Here is a 12,732-nt window from a genome sequence, read left to right as displayed (position 1 = left end):
GTATCCTGGCCTAGGCCGACAAGGCCTAGGGCAGCACTTTGCAGGGGGGCAGCACGGAAAGAGTCCCCGCCGGCTTACGCCCACACTGTTAGTGTAGCGTCAGACTTATGGGGTGGATTGGGCTGAGAGGCAAATTAGTCTAGCGCCCTCATAAAGCGGCCGCACTGCTTCCGGTATGTGGGCGGCCGGCATTCTGCAACTGTGGGGGCACGGGTTCTACTTTTGACTGTCCTCTCATCCTGGACCACAAACCTTCCTCACTGTGCTATAAGTTTTCTACTGCACCATTGGCATGGTTATATCTTCTTAGTCCTCTCCATAAAATTATCAGAAATTTGTGCTGAAAGTAGAACTATAGGCAACACTTTTTTTTTTTTTTTCTTTTCATTTTGGATAGAGTAAGGGAGGGTTATAGCCCCTGTCAGTTTATTTTTTACCATCCCTGTCCCATTGTAGAGATTTCCCTCCACTTCCTGCCCCATAGCCAAATAGGAAGTGAGAGGAAATCTATGCAAATTAAGGCCCTCAGAACTAGTGTCCCTACTCGAAAATTTCAGGGAAGGTCTTAAACAGCAAGGGGTGTGGCCTTGACAGGAAGGGGTGGGTCATATTTAAATTAGCGGGTGCATGAGTTTAGTCAGGCCTAGGGCAGCACAAACCTAAATACACTACTGGCCGCGGGGCCCCCTATTGAGCGGGGCCCATGGGCTTGAGCCCACTCAAGCCCTATAGTAAGTCCGGCCCTGGACGGCGGTGACAGGAATCATGGACCGGGCGTTCGGAAACCTCCACTAAGTTGGAGGCAAAATATTGCCTACTGGGGTTGGTGGAGGGAGTGGGGAACCCAGGAAATAACCAGCTAGCAGTCATGAGATGCTCACTTTAAGCTAGGAATTAGTGTGTTTCTCCTCCAAAGATGACAGACCGCATAGATTTCACACCACACTCAACCAGAGTCAAAACGGCATGTGTACACAGATCCATGGTATTGCAGTTTCAGTGTTCCCCATAGATCTCCCTCATTTAATAAAGGCATCATGTCCCCTTTGTATAGCTCAAAGTATACCCTCCATATACAGACATAAGTAAGAATAGGAATCCCATACAGTGAAAGTAATATATTTATTATTTAAAAATAAAATGTATTGCACTTATATTGATGAAAGCATGCAAAAGATGGCCACCACGCTTTTCCAGTTCCGGATGCAATGCCAGCTGAAAGTACCATTCTACGCATTTCAGAAACAAAAGTTGACACCTTTTTGTCACCTTTTGACGACGAAACGTGTAGGGTGATGGCAAGAGCCATCTTTAATTAGGGCATTTTTACACGGCAAATGCATGCTTTTATCAATGTAAGTGCAATACACTTTATTTTTTCCACTTCACCTCTGGAAAGTTTTCCACCCTTCGTGACCAGGCAGTTTTATGTGATAAAAAAATAACCAAAACACTGCGCTTACTCAATATGATAGCAGCTCACACAACAAACAAGGAAATTTGTAAAAAGTGCAGGCGTAAATAGTGTAGCGCTAGTTAAAATACAAAGATTTTGAATTGCGAGTAATGTATAGAAACAATCGCTCATAACAACATATACCGCAAATAATACTATGAAAAACTCTAATAGGCATCTATTGCATAAAAAAGGATTCTAGAAACAGATGAAAGTCCCAAAAAGATGGTAGTGTTATACACCACGTGGATAACTGGTTGAGAGAAGTGACACAGATATATTGGGTCCCCCACGTAGAAGCAATGCAGGCTTGCCCGAACCGTCGGACTCATAGAAACATACGTCCCATGAGTCAGTAATGCTTGTATTGCCAACAGACAATGAAGTGGGGTCTCCCAGCGAAACGATATGGAATCCAGGTACTGTCTAGGACTCTAGGCAAAGCTCTTCCATATGTAACTTGATCTTGTGGTGGCCCATAAAGGAAAAAAAAAGGGCCGCATAGTATAATAACGTTTTGTAAAAATGAATTTATTTAAAGGTAAAACACTTACATTCTCTGTGTTAAAAAAGCGCTTATCATAAAATTGTGGCAGGCAGTGGAGTCTCCCGACGTGTTTCGTCTACTCAGACTTCCTCTGGGGTACCCTAACACTGCTGCCATATTCCTTTATATAGGTACCGAGACCCCCTTGATGAGAATCCGGCTTGTGCCAATTGTTTACATGCACTTCCGGGTATCGCCAAAATGGCGGCCCCGAGTGCGTTCCAAGCCTCTTTCTACTGCATATTATGCATTCCAGCACTTCCTTGTAATTGCAGTATATTAAAATAAACTAATTTCCCACATCATTCCAAAATTTAGAAAGGTGACTAGTGTCTAAATAGATATGTGTAATGAAGAATGGTGAAGAAAATACTGTGAAGTAGGAAGGGATCGTCCGGACGGCACACGGGAAGTGTGCAGATCGAGACGGTCACTTCAGATGACGCAAATATCGTCATCTTCCGCCCGGTTGGAGCGCAAGCTAAGCGGCCGTCTGCCACATGCGTGCCACACCTCGGTATGATGATAAACATAGCGTGATGTCATCATTGGCGGCCCGGCCTGACGACACGCCCACTGATATGGAAATGACGCGCTGTTGTCTGGAAGGTGCTGCGTTCTATATAAATAAAACAGCTGTGTATGTAAAATAGCCAAGTGATGTCTCAATCTCTGATGTGATAAGAATAACAACCATAGAAAAGAAAAGTATAAAAATATAAACAATATAAAATCCCCAATTAGAGGACTAGTTATGATGTGATTACATAAATAAAAATTGTGAAAATAATTCAAATTGTTATAAATACAGCAAATATGCTGTGTGTATGATGACAAATAATGATCAGTCAAAATGTTATTTATAAGTGCATAAATTTCACTGGATCAATAATTCCAGGTGTGTATATATATATATATATATATATATGTGTATATATATATATATATATATATATATATATATATATATATATATAAATATTTCCCTAATTCACAATATGTATGGCCGTCCGCACTATGTGTAATATAATTGGGGACTGAAAAGGGCATGACCAAAAATATAGATAGAAGTATATACAAAAGCCCCCTATAATTTATGGTCCTAAAGGGTATATAGGTCCAAGACGGATTCTCAATGGGTGATCTGAATCAATTAAATATACATACACCATATACGAGAATTATAAAAAATTAGATAGTGACGTGTACAAAATACACATAAAAATTAGAAAATAAGAAATAAAAAAATGAAAAAATAAAATAAAAAAATTCCTGTATGAAATATCTTTTTGCCTATATGGATATATCAGATCCCAACAACTAATACGACCCTAAGATTCGTTGATAAAGGCATTAATGTCTAGATCTACATTCATACCCCATGGGTGGAGGGACCATAATTCATGGATCCAGAACATTTCCAAAGGAGAAACACCTCTGGTCATGGCCCCACCCCTCCATGGGGGAGTGTACTTGTCAATTATCATGAATAATGAACCTGCAGGACTGCTGTTATGAAACTCTTTGTAGTGTCTAGTGACACTATGTTTTGAGTCTCTACTTTTAATAAGGCTAATGTGTTCACTCACTCGTATCGTGAAGGTTCTGGTTGTTCGGCCGACATATTGTTTGCCACACGGCAAACAATTAAGTACACTATATATCTAGTATTGCATGTACAGAAGGGTTTGATAGTGTATCTCTTCCCTGTGACAGTTGAGGTAAATTCCGTTAATTTTCATCTTATCGGCATATTATGTCGACAAACGACACATTTTTTACAGGGATAGAACCCTGTCCAATCGTGAAAAAAAGATGGGCGTGCTGGAGGGTTGATGACATTAGGTGCTACATGTCCCTGTAGGGATGGTGCTCCCCTAAAGATAATTTTAGCTTGTTTCGGTAATATCTTTCCCAAGATATTATCTTGTCTTAGGACCCCCCAGTGTTTTTTCATGATCCTCTTAATTTGTGTTGTATTGAATATGTGGTTGTCAATGCCCATTTGTATGTAGTATCTGGTTCTCTCTCAGGTTTAGTTGCCAGAAGAGTATTCCTATCTGTATTAATAACTCTCTGGAGTTCGATATCCAGATCTACCTGGTTGTATCCTTTATCCAGAAATCTTTGTCTCAAGACCCCTGCTTGGGTAATGAATGTTTCTAAATCAGTACAATTCCTGCGGAGCCTTAGAAATTGGCTCCGGGGGACTGCACTGAGCCAAGAGCTGTGATGACAGCTATCTCTGGGGATAAAACTGTTTCGGTCCGTTGATTTAAAGTAGGTGTTAAACTTGAATTGACCATCCACAATCCTAATTTCCAAGTCGAGAAAATGAATCCCCGTTTTACTGGCTTCATATGTAAGAGAAATCCCTCTGTCATTGGAGTTCAGGTCCTCAAAGAAACTTCCCAAAGTCTCGAAGGTACCATTCCATAGGAGGAGGGTCGTCTATATACCTTGCCCACAACACCAATGACATGGTATGGTGGGCATAGACGACATCCTCCTCCCATTTGGCCATAAAGAGGTTCGCAAGACTTGGAGCGAACTTTGATCCCATGGCTACACCACGCTGTTGAAGATAGTAGCGCTGGTTGAACCAAAAATAGTTGTGTTCCGTTGCGAATTCTAAAAGCTCTATCACATAGTCACTCTGAAAAGATGCCAAGGACTGCTCCTGGTCTAGGAAATGTTTAACCGCTTCTATGCCTCTTTCATGTGGTATACATGTATACAAAGATGCTACATCTGCCGTAGCTAAGATGTAGCCATCTCGTATATCTATACTCTCTAGGAGTTTAATTGTGGAACTCGTATCCTTTAAAAAGGAAGGTGTTTTTTTAACCACAGGTTGCAAATAGAAGTCAATATATTTGCCAGTTCGTGAGGTAATGGAATTGATACCACTCACGATAGGTCTTCCCGGAGGGCAAGTCGGGTTTTTGTGGATCTTTGGCAAAAAATAGATGGTGGGAATTCTGAGTGCTTTAGGTATCATGAATGCTTTTTCTTTTTTGTTTAGAATTCCTCGGTCATAACCTTTATTTACCAGTTTTTGGAGTTGCTTTTTATATATGTTGGTGGGATTGTTAGCGAGTTCGGTATAAGTACCTGGTTCGTTTAAGATCCGGTACATCTCTTCCTCATACTTGTCTTTGTCTAGAATCACTATACCCCCACCCTTGTCTGCCGGGCGGACAACTATATTCTTCCGTGAACATAGAGACTGCAGTCCCTCTTTGGGCATTGGGGGGGTGTCTGATGCGTTTCTCTGGTAGTTTCGCGAGGTCATCCAGTACCAGGTCTCTGAAGATCTTAACTGCAGGTGCCATAGGGACAGGAGGGGTAAAGAGGGAAGGATTAGTCCCTGAAGTGGCTGCCGGATACTCCGTCCTCATGGGGTTGGTAACCAAGTATCTCTGTATATTGATTTTACGTATATACATATGGATTTAATTGATTCAGATCACCCATTGAGAATCCGTCTTGGACCTATATACCCTTTAGGACCATAAATTATAGGGGCTTTTGTATATACTTCTATCTATATTTTTGGTCATGCCCTTTTCAGTCCCCAATTATATTACACATAGTGCGGACGGCCATACATATTGTGAATTAGGGAAATATTTATATATATATACACCTGGAATTATTGATCCAGTGAAATTTATGCACTTATAAATAACATTTTGACTGATCATTGTTTGTCATCATACACACAGCATATTTGCTGTATTTATAACAATTTGAATTATTTTCACAATTTTTATTTATGTAATCACATCATAACTAGTCCTCTAATTGGGGATTTTATATTGTTTATATTTTTATACTTTTCTTTTCTATGGTTGTTTTTCTTATCACATCAGAGATTGAGACATCACTTGGCTATTTTACATACACAGCTGTTTTATTTATATAGAACGCAGCACCTTCCAGACAACAGCGCGTCATTTCCATATCAGTGGGCGTGTCGTCAGGCCGGGCTGCCAATGACGACATTGCGCTATGTTTATCATCATACCGAGGCGTGGCACACATGTGGCAAAAGGCCGCTTAGCTTGCGCTCCACCCGGGCGGAAGATGACAATATTTGCGTCATCTGAAGTGACCGTCTCGATCTGCACACTTCCGGTGTGCCGTCCGGACGATCCCTTCCTACTTCACAGTATTTTCTTCACCATTCTTCATTACACATATCTATTTAGACACTAGTCACCTTTCTAAATTTTGGAATTATGTGGGAAATTAGTTTATTTTAATATACTGCAATTACAAGGAAGTGCTGGAACGCATAATATGCAGTAGAAAGAGGCTTGGAACGCACGCGGGGCCGCCATTTTGGCGATACCCGGAAGTGCATGTAAACAATTGGCACAAGCCGGATTCTCATCAAGGGGGGTCTCGGTACCTATATAAAGGAGTATGGCAGCAGTGGTAGGGTACCCCAGAGGAAGTCTGAGTAGACGAAACGCGTCGGGAGACTCCACTGCCTGCCACAATTTTATGATAAGCGCTTTTTTAACACAGAGAATGTAAGTGTTTTACCTTTAAATAAATTAATTTTTACAAAACGTTATTATACTATGCGGCCCTTTTTTTTATCCTTTATGGGCCACCACGAGATCAAGTTACATATGGAAGAGCTTTGCCTAGAGTCCTAGACAGTACCTGGATTCCATATCGTTTCGCTGGGAGACCCCACTTCATTGTCTGTTGGCAATACAAGCATTACTGACTCATAGGACGTATGTTTCTATGAGTCCAACGGTTCCGCTAAGCCTGCATTGCTTCTACGCGGGGGACCCAATATATCTGTGTCACTTCTCTCAACCAGTTATCCACGTGGTGTATAACACTACCATCTTTTTGGGACTTTCATCTGTTTCTAGAATCCTTTTTTATGCAATAGATGCCTATTAGAGTTTTTCATAGTATTATTTGCGGTATATGTTATGAGCGATTGTTTGGTCTATACATTACCGTTTTATGTGATACAACACTGCGTTATTTTAACTGACAATTGCGCGGTCAGGCGACGTTGTACACAAAATTGCTGTCCTTTTTTTTTTTTTCCCCCACCAATGGAGCTTTCTTTTGGTGGCATTTGATCACCTCTTGCAATTTTTATTTTGCACTATAAACAAAAAAAGACTGACAATTTTGAAGAAAAAACAATATTTTTTACTTTCTGCTATAAAACACATCCAATAAAAAAAAATCTAATTTCTTCATCAATTTTTCATCAATATGTATTCTGCTACATTTTTTTGGTAAAAAAAAAAAGCCCAATAAGCATTTGATTGGGTTGCACAAAAGTTATAGCGTCTACAAACTGTAGGATATTTTAATGAAATTTTTTATTTATTTTTTTTTTTACAAGTAATGGTGGTGATCAGCGACTTATAGTGATACTGTGACATTGCAGTGGACAAATCAGACACTAAGTGACACTTTTGACACTTTTTTGGGGACCAGTGACATTAATACAGTGATCTGTGCTAAAAAATATGCACTGTCACAGTGCTAATGACACTGGCAGGGAAGCAGTTAACAGGGGCAAGCAAAGGGTTAAATGTGTCCTTAGGGAGTGCTTTCTAACTGTGAGAAGACTGAGATCCATGTTCCTGCTTAGCAGAAACACAAGATCTCTGTCTTCCCTTGTTACAGAACAGCAATCTGCCTTGTTTACATAGGCAGACCGCCATTCTTCCTCTGTCGCGGATATCTGGTTCACCGGACCCGCTGATTGGCTCCCGCTGTGTCCAATCACAGTAGGAGCCGAGTGCGTGCTGCAGACCCGGAAGAGCGAAATCACATACAGGTACGTGATTTCGCGCAGGAGAGCCAAGCCCCGCAGTATATGTACGTGGGGTGGCCGGCAAAAGGTTAATAAAAATGTAACTTTCACTCTTCTTCTTATGCCTGTATATGGAGGAAATACTTTGAGCTTTACAAAGGGGAGATTATGTTGTCCTTAAAGAACTGGAGGAAGATATATAGGGAACACTGTAGCTGTGATACCTTGGATCTGTGTACCCCTTCTGTTTTGCCTTGCTTGTTAACACAAGGGGTCAAAACCATCTGGTGAGTGTGGTGTGAAATTTTAGTGGTCTGTCTCCTGTTCTCTGAAGCACTATTGTGTGTTATAATTTGGAACTGTCACCAAGCATGGACACTATTGAGTGGACTTTCTTTATATGTTTTTGAATTCTGTTTGATAATCAAATAGGAGTACCCCAAATACCTACAGTACAGGTAATAGCGCTACAATCAAAGTTGTAGACATGGCGTACATCATGTGGTCATCATCAAAGCCCCAAAAATCTATTCATAATAAGTTGTAATACAACAAAACTGGAAAAACACCAAGGGGGTTAATACTTTCACAAGGCACTATAAATATTTTGAATAAATGCAGGCATGGACAGTTCCCCCATGACCTTCACCTGTTGCTACATCATTTTTTTTGTTGCCCAATTAACCTCGATGTCTCTCCTAATGTAACATTGTTTTACTTCCTGTAACATTTTATTTTGAATGATACATACTGTAATTTATGAAAATCTCAGGAGGTCAGCAGTTTGCATCCACCATACCCGATGCAAACATTTAATTTCATAGTTGGTCCTTTAGTTCATGCATCTTTCCCATTTTAATGTTCAGCCAAATGACAGCTGATACTCTGGACCAAATGCTTGCTTTTTTTTTACTTTAGTCTCCTGTTCTCCTGTTTGGCTTTTTGTTGAAGTTGTACCTAATAAAGTGAGTGCTGGGTGTATTTATCACCTACTTTTTTCCCAATTTGACATTCTCAAAGAAACCACTTGCAGTATACTAAGACTGCATACTATTCTGCTCCAGAAGTAACACTTTTCAAATGTAAATGTAGCAGTAGTATAGACTTGAATGGAGAAAAATACAAGATATGAATAAAAATATGAAATGTAATGTTGTCTTACTCTTTTCATTTGTTAGATCCTAAAAAGCAGGAAATTGAAGCTATACACACATTGGTGGGTAGAGCCTGCACACACTACCTGCACGCTAAACGCTGTGTGGTCAGCTGTCAGTTTCAGCTTGCAGTGAGGGGGTGGTGTAATTTCAGTACATCACACACTTTTTTTTTTTCATCTTTTTTTTATTTGAACTTTTATTTGAAGTGCACACACTGACCATTTGTCTCCACACAGCAGTATGGTGCATAGCTTTGCTGTGTAGTGACATGTGGTGCTTACTTGTGGCTGTGGTAAAATGCAGCATGTGTGCATTTTACTGCACCACATCTCTGGGCTGCTTTGCAGTGTAAGTGGTGTACATAGAAAACAGTTGTTTTCTATGTGCCTTAGTGGTGACTGCCATTCATCCACTGTTTTTGTTATGGCACAGAAAGTGAAGGGAAATCTCCCCAATGGGACACAGTTCTACTTTAAAGCGGAGTTTTACTCAAAAATGGAACTTCCACTTATCCGTCTCCTCTTCCCTCCGGTGCAACATTTGGCACCTTTCGGGGGGAATGGGTACCTGTTTTTGACAGGTACCGTTCCCCACTTCAGGGAGACGGGGCCGCAGCACTGTCTCTCGGACGTTCGGCTTCCTCCGCCGCTGGACCAATTGGAAAGCGCAGCGTGCTTTGCGCATGGGCAGTAGGGAACCAGCTGTGAAGCTGAAAGGCTTCACTGCTGGGTTCACTTAACAGGAATGGCACTGGCTGCACCTGACAGCCGATCCAAAGATTGCCTGGGGTGCCGACATCGCTGGCTCCCTGGGATAAGTAAGTGTCCATAAAATAAAAGTCAACAGCTGCAGTATTTGTAGCTGCTATTTTTTTGTGGGAGGGCTGGAGCTCCTCTTTAACTATCTATTAAACCAAGCACTCATAATTACTCTGTCATTTGAATGTATTGGTATTGCAATACCACCAAATGGGACTACCTCCTACTTTTTGTAAACTTTAGCCAATTTTATATTAGGAAAAACATTACTGAACAAGAAAGAAAATGCAGATAAAAGTAAAGAAAAAAACAACGTTTTGCCCAAGCCCTTTATCCAAAATGATATAGTTCTGCCTTAAATGTCGTGTTTACTGTAAGCTTGCAGTTGGTTTCTGACCTATTTACTGAAGAATATAGACAATTATAAGCAACTGTATTTATTGATTCACTGTTACTCTTGTCTTTTCATGCAGGCAGCTGAGGGGAACGTTGTGGTGAGTTCTTCCTCTGACCATTCTCTCACTGTCTGGAAGGAATTGGAGCAGAAACCCTTACATCAGTTCAAATCGAACTCTGACCCTATTCATGCTCTTGATCTCTATGGCAGTGAAATTATAACCGGCACTGTGGCAAATAAGATTGGCATTTACTCTCTCCTGGATTCTTCTTCACAACCGAACAGCACAACTAAACTCAGCTCAGAAAATTTCAAGGGGACCTTGACCAATCTAGCTGTCCTGCCGACAAAGAGACTTCTACTCCTGGGCTCCGATAATGGTATCATTCGTCTTCTTGCCTGATGGAAATTGGTTTCATTTTGGCAAACCATGTCACCTTCATCTTGACCACGGTGTTACAAACTGACTCTGAAAAGCCATAAAACTATTACCAATATATTTGTATTAACATTATCCATAGCTAGATCAGTCAGCAGTTTTTTATTTGTGGCAGCAGAATATAATTCTGGATGTTGTTTGTATCCAGGAAGTATTAAACACACACATTTGGCGCTGCAAGCTTTTTGAACACCTGGTTTATGGGGCAAGTTCCATCTAAACCTAAATAGTTGTTCCAAGTAGTTTTCATTAAAAAAAAATCCATGTACTGGTTTTGAGAGAAGCACAGAAGGCTAGAATGCACAACCAGTAATGGAGAATGAGCTCCCCTTGTAGTGTATAAGAATCGACTTGGGAGTTTAGCTGTAGAGGTGATGGTTCAGCCTTCCTAGACTTAAAGCCCAACTCCAAATTGATAGGAAAAAAATAATTCCCCAGCCTTACCAGGAAAAAAAAAGCCTAAAGGAAAAAAGCTCTCCCTTTTTTCTCTAGTCCTTTTCCAGGCTAAATGACACCCAACCTCATTTAACCAACTTTCTCTCAGACATGGGCATCAAGGATCTTCCCTTTAGTGGTAAATCATGAAGCCAACTTGGGCTCACAGAAGAATGCTTTAGGGAATGGTACCACATTGCACCACTCTCTGCAATATTCAGAACCCTTTCACTGCTCAAGGAAGAAGACGACCCTTGGCATCACACAATTGGACCAAAAAAAAAAAACTCTTTAATGTGGCAGGGGGTAGCAACACAAAGGAGGGGTTGAGGCTTAAAATATGTTTTGGCCCCCCACACACTGAATTACGGCTCTTTATGAAATGACTGGAAATCCTGCCTTCTTGTAACTCTAATGCCAGATGTGCAGCCCATATTACAGTAAACTAATAAAAATTGCACTTAATTGCAGTAAAACAGTGTAGTATTAGTGGAGAAGTGGAGAAACACTCTTGCCTCCATGCTACATTTTCGTAGTTTGCACTTTAAAATGGTTTCCTCCTTGCTAATGAATTATAAATGATCATTTCTATGTAAATTGTGCATGTTTTAGTCTTGGACTGAGGAGACTTTATGGTGCCATTCCTTTTAATATTTAGGAGTTGCTTATGCAATACAATCATGCTAAAATCTAGTTTCTTACATAGAAATTAATGATAGATTGTTTTCAATTGATGGGTATTTGGAAGTGAGAAATTGTATATACTTATATTCTTAGGACCATATAATAAAAATGTAATTTTTCTTTTAGAAATGTCAGCCTGGGTATCTCAGGAACCATATATGTGTCTATATATATATATATATATATATATATATATATATATATATATATATATATATATAATCAGGCTGTCTTCATTCTCTTTAAAATATCCAACAACTCCTTTTCTGGACATAAGGTTTGTTAGTGTGGCTTCCATGATTTCCGTGGCACGGTTACATCATACTTGGGGCTTTGCTGCACACGTCCATGGGAACTTAAAGTTTGTGCCACTGCTCATGTTACCTGGCTTGCACAACCATTAAATTAACAGCTTATGAATTTATAAATGTTTTTGGAAACTTTCATACTGGAATTTACAAAACCTTGTCCATTTCATTCCAATAATAATCACCTCCTGTCCTGGTGAAAGATCATGCATTATATTGTAATACAGACAACATTAAACATATTCTTCCTAAGTATATTAAGCTTCTGGCCACTTAATTTATGTTCATTATTATGTATTAAGGTGTCGTTCAAATTATATGTTTGCTTCCTGAAAAATGTGTTTTAAATGTACAGGAGTTACAATTTTTATTTGACCCAAAAATGCTTTTTTTTACTGCGTTATTTTTCATTTCTGTTCTCAAAATTCTGCCCTTACGTTTGCCAAATAATTTCCATAATTTTCTGATAAATGCTTCTTCTGCTTTTTTCAGTTAATCTTTTTATCATTTCTCCATAATTATAAAGCATCTAACTGTTATTTTGTTTTATCTGCTTTAAACTGGAGAAATATGTATATGTACAGTGGGGACAACAAGTATTTGATACACTGCCGATTTTTGCAGGTTTTCCTACTTACAAAGCATGCGGAGGTCTGTAATTTTTATCATAGGTACTCTTCAACTGTGAGAGACGGAATCTAAAACAAAAATACAGAAACTCACATTGTATAATTTATAAGTAATT

The 12,732-nt window shown here is 39.8% G+C and overlaps 1 protein-coding gene across 1 annotated transcript in view; it reads left to right on the top strand.

Moving 5' to 3' along the window:
• The window catches only part of WDR81 (WD repeat domain 81), a 95,046-nt gene extending 82,804 nt beyond the window's left edge, over nt 1-12,242 (top strand). Inside the window, exon 11 of the mRNA XM_073616624.1 lies at nt 10,198-12,242. Coding sequence (XP_073472725.1) covers nt 10,198-10,524 — 327 coding nt within the window. The 3' untranslated portion in view covers nt 10,525-12,242. The remainder of the gene's footprint in view (nt 1-10,197) is intronic.
• Nucleotides 12,243-12,732: the final 490 nt, after the last annotated feature.

This window comes from Aquarana catesbeiana, linkage group LG02, assembly GCF_042186555.1.
Source record: "Aquarana catesbeiana isolate 2022-GZ linkage group LG02, ASM4218655v1, whole genome shotgun sequence".
Taxonomy (NCBI): Eukaryota; Metazoa; Chordata; class Amphibia; order Anura; family Ranidae; genus Aquarana; species Aquarana catesbeiana.
Note: the sequence above shows the minus strand (reverse complement) of the source record. Positions and strands in the feature narration are given on the sequence as shown.